At 35.1% G+C, this 15,705-nt stretch overlaps 1 protein-coding gene across 1 annotated transcript in view; it reads left to right on the top strand.

Annotated features, from left to right (window-relative positions):
- The window catches only part of LOC149797026 (sushi domain-containing protein 2-like), a 50,651-nt gene that overhangs the window by 23,170 nt on the left and 11,776 nt on the right, over positions 1-15,705 (top strand). Inside the window, exons 8-14 of the mRNA XM_089961683.1 lie at positions 141-304; positions 1,049-1,336; positions 4,308-4,579; positions 5,114-5,257; positions 5,749-5,934; positions 6,313-6,449; positions 7,771-7,900. Of these exons, the coding sequence (XP_089817809.1) occupies positions 141-304; positions 1,049-1,336; positions 4,308-4,579; positions 5,114-5,257; positions 5,749-5,934; positions 6,313-6,449; positions 7,771-7,900 (1,321 nt within the window). The remainder of the gene's footprint in view (positions 1-140; positions 305-1,048; positions 1,337-4,307; positions 4,580-5,113; positions 5,258-5,748; positions 5,935-6,312; positions 6,450-7,770; positions 7,901-15,705) is intronic.

The raw sequence follows: 15,705 nt of genomic DNA, 5'->3' as shown, positions 1-15,705 counted from the left end.
TCTTGTAGCGAGGAGGAAGATGGGGTTGTCTAACATAGCTGTGGGTGGATATGGTGGGGTCTAATTTGAGTAAAGCTTTACAGCAAGTCTACTTGTCTGCACATTCATATAATTCTCGAGAAACAATATCTCATCCACAGAGTTCCTATCAGAAACTGGAAACTTTGGGTTCAGCTCTGGTCAATCAAGGAACCTACCAATTCTACACAAAGGACCACCACTGTTCAGGTGATGGCTGCAGTCAGTTCGAGGTCGGTTTGGTGGAAATCAAGCTACAATCCAGCTACACGCCGCTATCACACAAGTATGAAAATAGCAGAAGACTAATGTTTGGAACTGCCAATTTAGTTTATCACGCTCTGACCAAGAAGTCACGACTTTGTCATAGTTTAGCTAGGAAGATTTTTGTCATTGCCACTAGAATCACTATGGCAAATTATCTGAAATAAATAAATTTCTGTTATCTGAATTTTATTTTAAAGTAATTTAATTTTTATTGCTGTGTAGCTTTCACGTTGAAAGTAAATTGATTTCTTTCCCCCATAAAAAAATAAACAAAGTGAATTTGGAAATGATCCCCAAATCCATAGTTGTGGGGTATCCATCTGTTCTTCAAAAACTGCTTGATTGCTTTAGATGAGACCTTTACAATTCAGTTTCTTTCGATAGTGTCAATGATATTTTTATATAATATTACATACTGAGTAAAAACGTATGCATGAAATGATTCATAATAATAATGGCGTGGTATTGGAATAAGATATCAATTTTTTTAAAACTAACGGCAGAACACTATCTTCATCAATGATGGCCATAGCTGTCGAAATATTCCCAGAATATCATTTCGGCTTCCAACACCCAAATAAACAAACATTTTGCGTTCGGTGGATAAATCTACAATTAGGTCTCTAGTGTCCATGGCGCAGAAAAATACAAACTTCGGCAAATATGGAAAACCGTGAGCATAATTTTGGAATTGATATTATACCATTCAGCTGCCTCCAAATATAGCGTTCTCAGGTCTATTTATATACTTTCTCTCCACCAGTGCTCTATATAGTGTTGCTATACCCCTGGGGTGGTATGTGAATACACCCTTGTCTCAGAGGCATGGCGGGAACTGGCCTGCCGTCATGTGTGATAAATGGTATGACGAGGATAGGAAGGACATGACGTGGATAGAGGAACTCCCGTTTTGCCCGTGCTCGTTGCACCAGGCATTGGCAGACTTTGGTAGATGGCAGCCAGATGTCAGCTGTAACCTTTACTCCACAAGTATCAACAATTGTTATTACCACAAGGGGGCAGCACACTGCGTCAGGGCGGTCCAGCCTAGGTAAGGCATACTGATTAACTAGTATATTTCAATAGATATAGTTAATTGGTTGACATCTTTTGATGAATTGTCGAACGCAACTGAAACTGCTGATTTTTTTCACTTATAAATAGTTAGTTTTGCTAACATATGAAGGAATTACAATACGTCCTAATGATAAAGCTTGCCTAGGGATACCTAAAAGTATCATGAAAAGACAGGAGGAAAGAGGGTCGTTAAATATAGAAGCAGTCCGTACTAACAAAACGTGTAGCTAAAATGTAGAAATAGAGTGAATGTAAACATTCCACAACAACTTGGAAAATGTTACATTCAGGCCCAATGATTAAAAGCAGTTTTGGAAAACAGTGAGATATTTAATGACAAAATAATTCTTCTTCGTCCATCATCACAAAAAGATAAATTATATACCAATGATCTCGCCTTTAGGGATGATGGAAAAGCCTTATTATTGAATGAATATTTTCGCAGCGTCTCTGACCTTGATGATCATAACGTTGACCTTCCCAGCTTACTATTAATGATATCTTGTCCCTCCCTGCGATAACAGAAACCAATTTCGCGACATTATTACAGTCGATAAAGCTTCTGATCCAGGCAGCGTTTGATACAGGTTATTGAAACATCTGCTGATTCTATATCCCTCCGCTATTTTTTTAAAATCAAATTCATCTATATCAGATAATTGCTTTCCACCCTGTTGGAAATAAATGCATCTTGTCCCTGTATATCAAAGGCGATCACAAAAACTGCTAGCAGATACTGGCCGTTTTCTCTGTTGGTTTGTCTTGGCAGTTTGCTCAAAAGAATAATCCTTAAACAAACGTTTAAGTTATCACTATGAATGAAAACTTAATAATGAAACCAAGACAACCTCTCAAATAGGTCATTGAACAATGACTCAGTTAACTGAATATTTGCTAAATAATGTTAGTCTCTAGATAGTCGCTAATTCATCTGTATAGTATTTTGGAACATTAATAATTGTGCTCGGATCAGTCATAATTGCTTTAAACAAATGCCAGTCTTACGGATATTTTATTATGGTTCAAATGCTGTTTATGTGATACGGAAAATGTGGAATATTAAATTTACGTAAGTCTCCCCTGAGACAAATAATAATCGAGTGACTTTATTTTTCTAAATATATAATAATGATATAGCGATTGAACAAGACTCTAAGTAAATAACGGTTTTATTCCTTGCAGTTGGGGTAATACTCACAAAGTTGAAAGAGATATAAAGATGATTTGATTACCAATTTGGTTGGTCTAAACAGTAGTTAGGTAGTGATAAAACGTATATTGCTGTATTTACAAACCAATTCTTTGAGTCTACTCTGAACATAGTATTTGCAGGTAAGCACCGAATAACAGGTTAATAACACGGTTTGAATCTTGCTTACAAAAGTTCATCTGACGATGGTTGAATATCATGTCAAAATGGATACATTTCTAGCCATCCTTTCATCATTTGTATCTTCGTCTTTCGAATGATGTGTACGATTTCACGGTTACAGAGGAGTTGCTGATAGTACCACTTAAAATTACCTCCCTTGGCTTGAAAGGGCACCCCTCAAAAAAAATATTTCCAGTTCTGGATAGTTTAGAATTTCGCACTGTCCCTAGATTACTATAGGTCTTAACAGAAAATGTCGAGTCTAATCATTATAATGAGTATCTCATGGCCCAACAAAATTCTGAATATTTGACCAGCACGCAACTTGTGCAACAACTTTGCAACCCGCCTTAGAGATCTGTTGGACCCTGTTCGGTGTGCATTTTGAATAGTCAAGTAGCATCATTGTCTGGACCTAAATATTAAAAATGGATAAAAATACAAATTATATAATTGTCATGCTCACTGACTTTTTGTGTTAAAAACAATCCAGCGCCCCCTTCTTATGCTTGTAAAGTGACCATTGTACAGACACCCAGCCCCCTCTCTGTCTGTTTGTCTCTGTCTCTCTTTCTGTCTGTCTGTTTCTCTCCTGATAAACCATGCCTAACAATTGTTTCGTATAATTTAAATGTTTCTAAATTCAACTTTGGAAACATTCTCTCCTTGCACAGCTGATTATCAAACCAAATCCTCTAAGCATGTATTCTACTGGGTGCTCATACAAAAAGGTCATACCACTTACGATTCGATTAAGAAATCTCTTTAATTGTTTAACATTTTACCTGTTTATAACTTCCATTGTCACATCAAAAAGCCATATGATTAAAAATAAAATTTGTTTACTATGCTACATTTCGTTGACTAACTCCAGTCCAATATCCTTATCTGACCTCACCCAGGTGTACACTCCACCTAGTGATTTATAGTCCTCTTTCGATGTAACCTCAATGTTCCCACTACTAAAACGAAGCCATACGGTAAACGTTCCTTTGCGTACTACGTAGAACAAATTGCCCATAGATCTTAGACACAAGGACAGACACAAGGACACCGTTCTTTTATTCATGAGTACTCTTGAAACTCATCTATTTAGACTACAATAAGAAACTTAAAGACTTAACAACGTTTACTTCCTTGATTAGTGTCAACATTTAATTTGATTTTGTTATTTTCTACTGCTTGTTTTTGCAATCTTGTTATTGTGTATTTTTTTAGTTATCTAATACTGTAAAGCGCTCAAAGCTCTTAAAGATTAGGCGCTCAACTAAATCAACATTATTATTGTTATTATTATTATTATTATTATTATTACGTCTGCCATCTTTACAAAATGATTTTTCCGGAAGTGATTTGCATTGAAACACCATCTAGTATTCTAGTGTTTTCCAGGGGAAATAATAACCGTGAAATGTTCTATATGTTTGTATGCAATGACAGTCATGTTTGCCCCTCACCTTCTCCATTTTATGTCTAGTACTAATGCGTACGTGATTAACCTTCAAGGAATACGGTTCAAATACAATCTGTGTACAAACATCTCCTAGATGAAAGTTTCCACTCGATATTTTAGCCCACAAGGTTCCGGTAATCAGTGTTGCTACGGTCCCGACGGTGTTCTCCGGTTTGCAGCTGACACGTTCCAGGGTAGTACCCCAGATCGGAGTCACGACTGGGGAGCCGCCCCCTACATCTTACCTGGCCGTGTGCCCGCCATGTCCCACTGGATTAAAGATGTTGTGACCTTCTACTACTGCTGTCTTTGGGTAGACTATAGTAAATGTGACCACTATATGGACCAGCGGCCAACCAGAGACTGTAGTGGATATAATCCGCCCAGAGCAGGTAATGCCATTTTAGAATTTATTCACCAGCGAGAAAGTGTATAAAGCAAGGTTTTGAGACAGAGTGATTAATTGAAATGTTTCATTTTCGGTGCTAATGAATTCGAATCCTAACAAATAGATATTAAACTCAATGCATTCTGAAACAGATCTCTTATTATGATGACTTAGAGAAAATATTCTTCAAAAAGCAAAGTCTGCAGGTCTGAATAAATGCTTGGAAACAGAATCGGTAGATAAACATAATGTGAAATTTCCATTTTATATAGACATTTACAATGTATGATGTTTAATACTGCATTTTTAGCAACACTGCTTAAATAGGGCTCTACCATTATCTTAGAATGAAATAAAGGAAAGAGTTTGTTGACACATACATGATCAGAAAGCACAAATAAAATATAGCAATGCTTATTAACCTGTTATTCGGTGCTTACCTTCAAAGACTATGTTCAGAGAAGTCTCAAAGAATTGATTTGTAAATACAACAATTGCTGTACAGTAAAGAAAATAATTTATTTCATCTATATTTTAGCAATTGTGTATGGACATGGACATGTTCAGACATTTAGTGGAACAAAAAAGTACAGAATTTCAACAAACGGAGATCTTGTACTGACGAAAGCTCTCCAAACAGTTATTCAAGGGCGATTTGAATACAATCCATTTCTTCGTATAGGTAAGTTAGCAGCATTTATCGCCCTGCAACTATAAGCCAGGTTGTAGATTTATCGTTACATAAATTGTAACAACAATTTCCCCATTATGTCAAATTCTCAAGTATTCAATACTTAGATTGTGCTTGATAAGCGTTCGAAGCTGAGCGACTATCATCTTAAAGTTGTACAAACATCGAACTGAGGTAAATGCATTTCAATAGAGCTAACCACGTATACAAAAGAAGTATACTGTCAGTTCCAAATATGTTCGAACCTGCTCGAAAAACATTTTAGTTTAAATGAAATATATAAACCTTTGCATGGTAAAATATAATGAACATAGCTTAAGTGTCTGCAAAAGTTTGGATATATACATTTTATGAAGGAAAAAAAAAACGGATGAGAAAAACAAATGACATAAATGTGGCCCACCTGTTGATTTTCATTCCCCGTTATTTCACTTCAAGGACTTCAGTTTAAACCTTGTATTTGTTTATTTATTTTTATTAAGACCTACGGGACAATTCCAGCTATAGTTTGACCAGTGTATCTGTGAGGGATTACATGACATCAGATACGGCGGAAATTCGACTTCTCGGTCCCACGGCCAACAGACATAATCGCCGGCTTGAAGTCAGAATCAATGGACAATTCATTCCTTTCGACAATGAAGCTTTGCAGTGGCAGGATTTTAGAGGTTGTTTCTTGTGTAGAAATAAATTATTATAAATAATAGCTGTATACGTTCAAGCAATAAGTATATTAATTAACTAATTACTTAAAGGACATTTAGGAAGGTTCGAAAAGCTATGAAATTTTTTGAGATTCTATGTTTGCTTTAAATAAAATCCTTATTTTCATCGTTGCTCTACAAATCCACACACTGGTTAAAGCTATTACATTTAAGTAATTATGTTTTTGATAATAAGGATTTTTAAACCAAAATAAACAAAATATAGCTTGGTAATGGGTGTGCCTTTCTAAAGTTATATAAACGTGTATGAACATTGCAGGCAATTCGGATAAATGCAATGCCACAGAATAAAGATGGATACTTTTCGTCTCTCACTTCCAGGTCTGGCTGTGGTAAATACCGACACAACAAATATGAACTCAAATTTCACCGTTCTGATGACGAATGGTGTAGGACTTCAAGTGGCTGACATAAACAATGTATTGAATCTTGTTGTAATGGTACCAGATACTTTCAAGGTAACTCGGAAAAAGACGACAAATAAATAATATATCTAGTATAAAAGAAACATTATTAGATTCACTAATCTATGAAAATAGTTGAACAAATTCTTTGCATATCGATTTAAAACAAAACACTCTAAAAAAATGGTAATACTACAAAAGCAAGATCAAAACTAAATTCGGTATAATATATGAAGTCGGTTCTTTACAAGGTAGTGCAATACCTTTTGAATCTATCTTCCCTCATCTTTAGGAAATAAAATTTAATTCGATTACTTCTACAACGGATCCTAGGAATTTACGGTTAGTTCAATCAAGGCGTGATTTATACAAAACATTATGGATATAACAAATTGAAAAATGAAATAAAAAGAATAGGGTGCTAGAGTTTAGTTCTAAAAGTTTACTTTGTGAGTCTTACTTGCAGTTCAAAATATTCACCTTTTACCAAAAGCAACAAGACTTTTTCATAAGAATTGTGGACCATATCTTGTCACAGAACTACAGTTGAACAACTGGAAGTTGGCAAAATTACAGCGAAGTTGATGATTCGCGTTTGCACACGTGTCAAATTCTTATTTATCGTTTTCTTTTAGCTTCCTTTATCAAGGTTTATAAAATGGATGATCCAATATCTCAATGTGATAAAAATTCTCAACCTGGGCCTTTTTATCACTCAAAAGGTACCCTCAAAGCCGGTCATTTTAATTTCCAAGTTAAGCTACAAACTTTGCTGTATTTCTTCCTAATGATTGGAAATGGAAAACATGACGGACCAAAGTACAGACAGGTAGACAGACTGAACGTACCAGAGTATCGAGTTTCTTAATCTTACACAATCAGGACAGTATCTTCTGTTTGAGACTTGCGACTTAATGAGGCCCAGTCTATTTCAAGCAAAGCAGTTTACTGGCCAATTAAACATAGCTTTTATTATATCTGTCTCTTAGGATCCTATCAAGCGTGCACTCGTAAAACGTCAAGACGACAGATGAACATTTTGGAAGATAGCTTTAATTCATTTGATATATATATTTTCAGAGCGACCTAAAAAAATTTTTTTAAAAAAACGTGTGTTTCGTGAAGAATTAGTTTATTTATTAATCATTATTCCCGGTAGGCTAGATATCATAGAAATCTTAACATGTTCAGAAACATTGTAACCATTTAACGTCGCTAGACTATTATAATATCGATAATAATGAACATTGTAAGTTTTAGTGCAACTTTGAACGCGCAATGTTTGTGCTGTATTCCCATCCAGCAATAACATATTAAACATTTAATGTCGGAAATCGACTGAGACTGATAAGCATCATTCTGATTTCATATACAGGATAATCTGACCGGTTTGCTGGGAGACTGGTGGGGGAATCTGCACCACAACGATAGCACACTGTTTACAGAGCAGTCTGATTCTATATACGATCCGCATCCTGTTTCTTTATATAATCTGCAGCAGGAATGTATGTATACTGATTTATCAAACTATGCTATTTCCTAATATATTCCAGAATTTGAAAAGAAAAACAAAAAAGGACACACAACTGCTGCTACAATAGTTTGTCAAGGCCCTGTCGTGGACCTTTCGCAGCTTTTACCATAACCATATCTAACTAATAATCCAAAATTGTCAAATGTTGGGGAAAATGATTCAATTCTTTGGATATTTTAGAATTTTAAACTGACTTTTTCTCAATCAATTCAATCAGTGTAGTGAATGGGTTTTTTTTTCACTCAAAAAGAAACAAGTTCCTAATGTTATTCCTGCCCCATCTGAGAAACGTCTGAAAGACTGAGCATGGAACCTGAGAAATATCGCGATGATTATGAATAAGTTCCATCCAACGTGAACTGGGATGCTTTATCAGTACTTTTGTTTAGAGAAAATATGCCTTCCAAAACGCACATTGGGGAAATATTCATTGGTAAGCGATCAGTATGCAACAGAAAGAGGCAAGCCCCCTGGGTTTCTTTTCTAGAATAAACCTCATACGTAATTCAACATATGGCATAATGTGGCGGCGAAAGGAGGCTGCACTATTAACATTGTCGCCCTTTCTTATTACATCTTTTTAGCTGTACACCGGCAATCCTGATTACGAAAACCCGTCAGATATCTATATTTCCTCAAATACTTCAGAGTTTATTCGAACGATGTCGCGAGTACGAAAGAGCCTGCAATGATTTAAAAATGCTCAAAAGAATTTACTATCTTTTAATCAAATTATAGAAATATTGCATTTCTCCTTAGTCAGACTATAGTTACTAATGCCAATACTAAATGTACTACTACTATTACCACCATCATAACCATCACCACTTTTAATACTTTTATCTGAATACGTTTTTTTTTTTATCATTTTAAACAGATTTGTCGTGTACATCATCATAAATGTCAATCTCACGTCTATGCAAAGGTAGTTGACAGTAATATTGGAAAAGGTGGCTCCTACAACACGAAGTGACATTACCATCGAATCAGCTTCACCAAGAAAATAAATCATCATTGCCAACTCCTTTCATAATGGTATTTCATACACATTTAAAGTCAACCCATAAGCTGTTCCAACCACATCCATGGAATAAAACCCCGTTTTATTCTTTGTGGCCTGATTTGATGGTGATATCATGTGCCTGGGAACCACCTTTTCTTATACTATGTGTGGTTATATAACGTGATTACATAAATTTATATCAATCCGAGATCACAGAAAAGATAATCGTCCACAACACTTGTAATATTTGTAAGGCCCTATGCCAGAGTTGTGATATCAATGTCATCATGACAAGGTAACCAGACTTTGTTAAGCTTGTAGTTATCTTTATATAATGACGATCTGCTCTTATCGTGTTCATCCGATAAAACATCTTTCTTCAACAAAGAGCCTGGAGATAACTATAACAAATTATGGTTTTCTAATCCACGGTTGTTTTACTTCCTTGGTATGGCTTTTTTATAAAAGAAATCTTTTGTCCATCTTCCAACTATACCGAGTATGTCTTGCAACGTAATCCAGCAAACGCATTTATTGGAATAATGCTTGCCGTATCTTTAAATTTACTGATTACATTTTAATTCATACCGTTGTGAAATGTACTTTATGGGTGCAATCTGAGAAATCGAATAAACGTTTGTCCGAATACGTATCAGGCAAACATCGTCAGTTTTTATTTTGTATATCAAGCTATATGTGTCAGTGAATACTAAGTTTGCTCTGTTACCATACTTTTCCTTGATGTGATCGTAATGAAAATCATACATGGACGTCTTTGACAACTCCAAAACGGTACATCCGCAGTAAAACTCTCTGTCTTTTTTCTATAGATAGCAACCAAATTTTCTTAAATATTTTCATGATGACGAAAACTGGATCCACAAGGAGTTTATTTCGTCATGTAACATTATTTCCAGCTTCATATCACCTCATTTGCGTACGTTCTCCATAGTTTTTCCAAATATGTTATTATTCACCTACGTGAAGTATCCGCATCGAAATCATTCGTAGCGCGGGTACGTTTTGTTTTTTGGAAATTAATATAAATCTCTAGTCATTTTCATTATGAAATTTTGGTACGTGATGAATTTTGATCAGCTCGACAATAAGTCGCAAACATTGTCTCAGATTTTTATAATGGCTCACATAGCGATATTTTCTCATTTGATTTGGAATCGACGTTGAGGTTTTAAGGCTCAGCCTAATCTGGCCTTGAGATGTGAGAGCTCATCATGTCACTGTTAACACCAAACTTTCTGGCACCAGAGGATAATCTTTATGTAGTTTATATTGTTCGCGAGCATAATAAATATCTACTTCGAGAAAATAGCGAGTGCCATCATCGCTCTGCAATAATCGATGTGCAAACTGCTCAGGATTCATCCAAGAGAAATAACCTATGGGCATCTTTTGCGACTTTGCCCAGTCGTAAAGATTATTTAGACTCAAGTTGATGATGTATTTAGACTCCTTATCAGAATTGTAGACAGATTTTTGTTGTAAACGATCGAAATTATTTTATGCGTCATCACACTTATTTAACCTCTGATTTCTTTTTCGATAAAGTTAAACATGTCCGAGTCCTTAAGCTTATCTAATTTTATAATGCTGATCTTTAGCGCGGCGTCCTAAGGTAATCAAGGAGGTGAAAAATATCAGCAGGGATCAAGTCCATAATAATTTAAGCAAATATTTCTAAAATTTTCAAAGACATCTGCGAGCAATAACAGATCTGTTGTCAGATACAAGTAGTGGTAATCGCCAAAAAAAAATTCTTTCTCAAAACGACCAAACGTTATTAGCATGTTCGTAATCAGAGTCAGATATGTCGTTATAACTAAGCTTATTATAAAGTTATTCTCCACTTGGAAATGATATCTCGGACAATTTGTCCCATCAGGTCGTGTAATCCTATCGATATATACCTTCCGCGTCACATATTTAAGTTTATCATCAAATTTCTCTTTGGTGTGATAAAGCTGCTTCATATTATTGCGAGATCGTCCATCGATGCGGCCATGAATGAAAACTATCCAGGAACCTTATTTTGCCAAGCAAAAAAGACGCATCTTTCAATGTTGGTTTTGGATACATTTGATATTTTGCATAATTTGCCAAGCGAAAAAAAGACGCATCTTTCAATGTTGGTTTTGGATACATTTGATATTTTGCATAATTTGCCAAGCGAAAATGACGCATCTTTCAATGTTGGTTTTTAATACATTTGATATTTTGCATAATTATCCAAGCGGAAAAGACGCATCTTTCAATGTTGGTTTTGGATACATTTGATATTTTGCATAATTATCCAAGCGCAAAAGACGCATCTTTCAATGTTGGTTTTGGATACATTTGATATTTTGCATAATTATCCAAGCGGAAAAGACGCATTTTTCAATGTTGGTTTTGCATATATTTGATATTTTGAATAATTATCCAAGCAAAAAAGACGCATCTTTCACTGTTGGTTTTTAGATACATTTGATATTTTGCATAATTTGCCAAGCGAAAAAAAGACGAATCTTTCAATGTTGGTTTTTAATACATTTAATATTTTGCATAATTTTCCAAGAAAAAGACGCATCTTTCAATGTTGGTTTTGGATACATTTGATATTTTGCAAACTTTTCCCAAAGTGCTTGACTATGAGATGGGAATTGCAACCTCGTTGATTATGCAGCACCACACGAATAAATTTTTTAATAGAAAATGTAGATTACAATTATGTGCAGATCTGCGATATTTCCGGTGTAATGACAATGATCTTTAAAACTTTCGGCTTCTAGAGTTTGTTTAATGCAAATGAAAATCTATCGTCATCTATTAAAGTCATTTTTACCGACTGTATTAAAGCCATCCTTACCGACTGTATTAAAGTCATCTTTACCGACTCTATCACCTGTATGAGATTTGTTCAATAATCAGGCTGCGGATAAAGTGAATTACACAATCTGGTTCTTACAGATTTTCTATCAATATTGTTGACACAGACGACATTATATATATATATATATATATATATATATATATATATATATATATATATATATATATATATATATATATATATATATATATATATAACTGCGTGGTTTATGTTTCTGATAAGCTCTCGTGGACGATATATCGGAGTTTTCTTAGACACCTTCGTTTGGAATAGTTAAGACTTCAAAAACGGCGAACGGCGTAGATGACAATTTAAATTTTTATCTGGCATGAAAAGTTTACAAGAGATGATTTATCCTTTTCATCTTTTGGCATTACAGTTTCCATCGTAGTAGCGCAATCTAGTCCGTGCATATCGAGATCCTTTTCATTTTCATATCCAACGAGACACCGGTAACAAATGAAATCAAACATCTTTTCTCGTTCACTTGTCCATTCATTATACTTGAAACGTATTTTCCCCAACAATAATGTCCGAATCTGTCGTTGTTGTGAACGTAAATCAGGTCTATGACATGTGCGCAAAAAATCGAAATATGCAGAGGGTAAACTCTCGTGTCGCAACCAGATACCTCTATTCTGATACCGTTTTGCGATTTAAATTTTGATATTTCATTAATCTGCGTTGGAAAACGTTTTTCTTTAAAATCCAGCCTATTTGGATCATTAACGTAATGACCAAAACGACCATTATTTTTTGGCAGGATATAATGTGGATAATACAACAACCTACGTGAAACATTTGTTATCTTTCTTGTTTACGTGCACGCAACATTCATTGGACTTGATCTTATCAGGCAATGGTAACCATGAACTAGCCTTGAGCGGATCTTATTTAGACGTGTTCATTATAATCCTCGTAACGCCTACCATCACCCAACCAGAAACCAAAAGTTTTCTGTCATACGCGAGTGCTACATATATTTCGTAATGTTTATATAAGCATCGCTAAAAAAAAACTCGCTGTCGAGTTGCGAAATCAGATTCTATATCGTCTGCAATTTTGCTAAACAAAGCACATATAACAACGTTAAGTTTATTTCTTCTTTTGGCTTTCAACTGAGATGACAATATTTTTCTAATACAAGCATACGGAGCTTTGCTAAGTCCATCGAGAGATCTTTGTTCCTCAAAGTAAACGTCCAAGCTCTTTTCAAAACAAACAAACTGGAAATCGTTGTCTAAAACTTCTCATTTCCCGACTTAAATATTCGTTGTTTTATATAATGTCTTAAAAAATTACATGTCTTACGACGATACCGCGAATATCGACGTTAAACATACAGATTTGAGAGTTTCGATGAAATAATCGTGCTAGACAAGAATGATCTCTCCTACGTAGCGGCAAGGATTTTTATAATTGAGAAAGATTACGATGATTTACGAGGCGATTACAAACACTAGTGACCAACACAACAATAGAAAAGGAAAGTATCACACACGTAACAGGCTTTAAAAATATGATCTAATGCAGGACGAAAAACAAACCTTTTAACATGGTTACCAGCGTCTCTCTTGCTAGGAGGATGAACTTTACAAAATTCGATTACATTTTCCGGAAAATATTTAATGCGATGGGATTGCCACACAAATTCTGCGTTATCTAAGCCCACACATGGTTAGGACATGTCAGCGAAATACGAAAATATTACCTTCAAATAGTTCACAAACTGTTTTCGATCGTAAATAGACTCGATAACCACATATGATAGTCATTCAATTTTCAACGTGAAGTAGGTCGGTTCTATCTTAATGTGATAAGACGAGATATTTTCGAAATTATATCGATGATGTTATATCCGCCTGGGACCAAAGTTTTGTCAATCCCGCTGACGATATCGATAACGTATTTAAATTGGTTGTTGTGCTCGGTGACGTTGTAAAAACGATTTCATATTTCGGTAGAAACAAACGCGACTTCGTAAGACGACATTTGATCTAGTTGTATTGGCATATTATACCTTACGGTGAAATTAGAGCTATCTCCACTTGTAGATCTCAAGTTGAACAACAACAACGTGGTTTCTTCACACATAATATGTGATATGATTTATGTTAAAGTAAATCTATCAAATTTTGGTGTAATCTCTTATAATCGTCAGAACCAAGAAGACTTTGCTACGTTGGATGATCAAGTATCACTACGATTTCGTTGTCTATCTTAACTCCAGCTTTGCCAACTTGTTTTGAAGCCGATATTAGTTTTAATTGATCAACTATTTGGGATGGACTTTAATAATATTTGATAACAGTTCCGTTTTTAAGCGTCTTTCCATTTTTTCCACCCTTATTCTATGTTCGATCGTTTTTGTTTTGTCGCTAAACGTGTTCTAAACTTTTTTGTTCTGTCGATAATCTTTATATTTCTGGGTCGTTTCCAGCTCACTTTCCTTAAGATCAGTTTCAGGAAGGTTTTTGAGATTATTAACTAATGATTGTTAGACTGGTTTATCTTTATCGCGATAATCTATCATTGCTCGTATCTGATTTTTTCAAATTCTTCTAACGAAGAATTTTCACCGACACTAGCGAGAAAAATCCTATTCCGTATTGCAAATCGGTTTCGTGTCTCTTATAAGCTCTAACAGCTGTAGCTTCCGCTATTGCCTTTGACTTATTGTGTGGCTTACGTATTGTTTCTTTATCACTAAGTCGTTCTGGTTCATGTGAATAATCGTCATCCCGTCCTAATAATTGTACCAGTCCAGTGTCTATACAAGCATCTGCAATGACTTGTAACAGGTCTTGTTGTCTTTGTTAGGTGGTTATTATTTCGTCTTGTCGTTGTTTTAGCATTTCGACCAGCTTATCTTGTTTGTCATCGTGAGCTGTCTTTGCACCACTTAATATTATCGTTTCAGGGTTATATATTTCCTGGATGATACAGCGTTGAGACTCTTGATGTCCGCTTTTTCTTCTAAAACTATTTTCTTGATAGCTTGTCTCGTTTCGACAAACTTATTTAAAATCTCGCTGTTTTTGACTAGATATCTTAGCAGATGACATGTTATTCACAGTTGACAAGTGTTGGAAATACAAAACTATCTTTTGTCAGGTGGTCAGATGACTGGTGCGTTGGCTATAGGTTGATTTAGCATTAGATATTACCAACTGCAACGTAAACAAATAATAATAACGCTGCTATTTATGGAACTGTAAAAAAAAAACTATGTCGTACATAAAACAGGTGACATCATAGAAGTAATTTTATTTTGCTGCCAACAGTAAAATCACTTGAACGGATTACCGACACAGAAGCGGACACTAAATTTTATGTCGATAAACGTTGGGTAAAAATAATATGGAACTAACTCCTTCTTGTGGATTTAGTACTTTCACTTCATCTGAATACTCGGCGAATTACAAAGCTTAGCTTGCTTTTGCAGCCCATCTAGTGGTGATCAACAGCGGAAACTATTGGGCAACACTTCCGATTTTTGTATTCAAATACAATGCGCTGATGCAGTAAGCATCTGGAAATTTAACGTACGCGGTCTCATTAACTTTGAACTTTGAGGGCTATATACTAGATTACACAACATATATTTCGTATGCTATTACAGAAACTCTTGGATCAAATCTACTTGAAAAATACCAAATTCAAAATCTGTTTTTCCGTACACGAGATGCCTAACCTGAAGTAGATAAAATTGATGCTTTATACAAATTTTTCAATGACCGATAATCTGATCTAATAGCCAAAAGAAATTAGGGTCGTAAAAGAAATTAGGGTCGTAAATTGGACAAACACCCGATGACTGTTGCCAAATTATAACCTCGCATGGTCGCCTCCATTAGATTATACCAAGCTTCTTTTTTGTTTCACA

The sequence above is a fragment of the Sinohyriopsis cumingii genome, chromosome 6 (assembly GCF_028554795.1).
Source record: "Sinohyriopsis cumingii isolate HCF-2022 chromosome 6, ASM2855479v2, whole genome shotgun sequence".
Classification (NCBI taxonomy): Eukaryota; Metazoa; Mollusca; class Bivalvia; order Unionida; family Unionidae; genus Sinohyriopsis; species Sinohyriopsis cumingii.
This window is presented reverse-complemented; position numbering and strand designations above follow the sequence as displayed.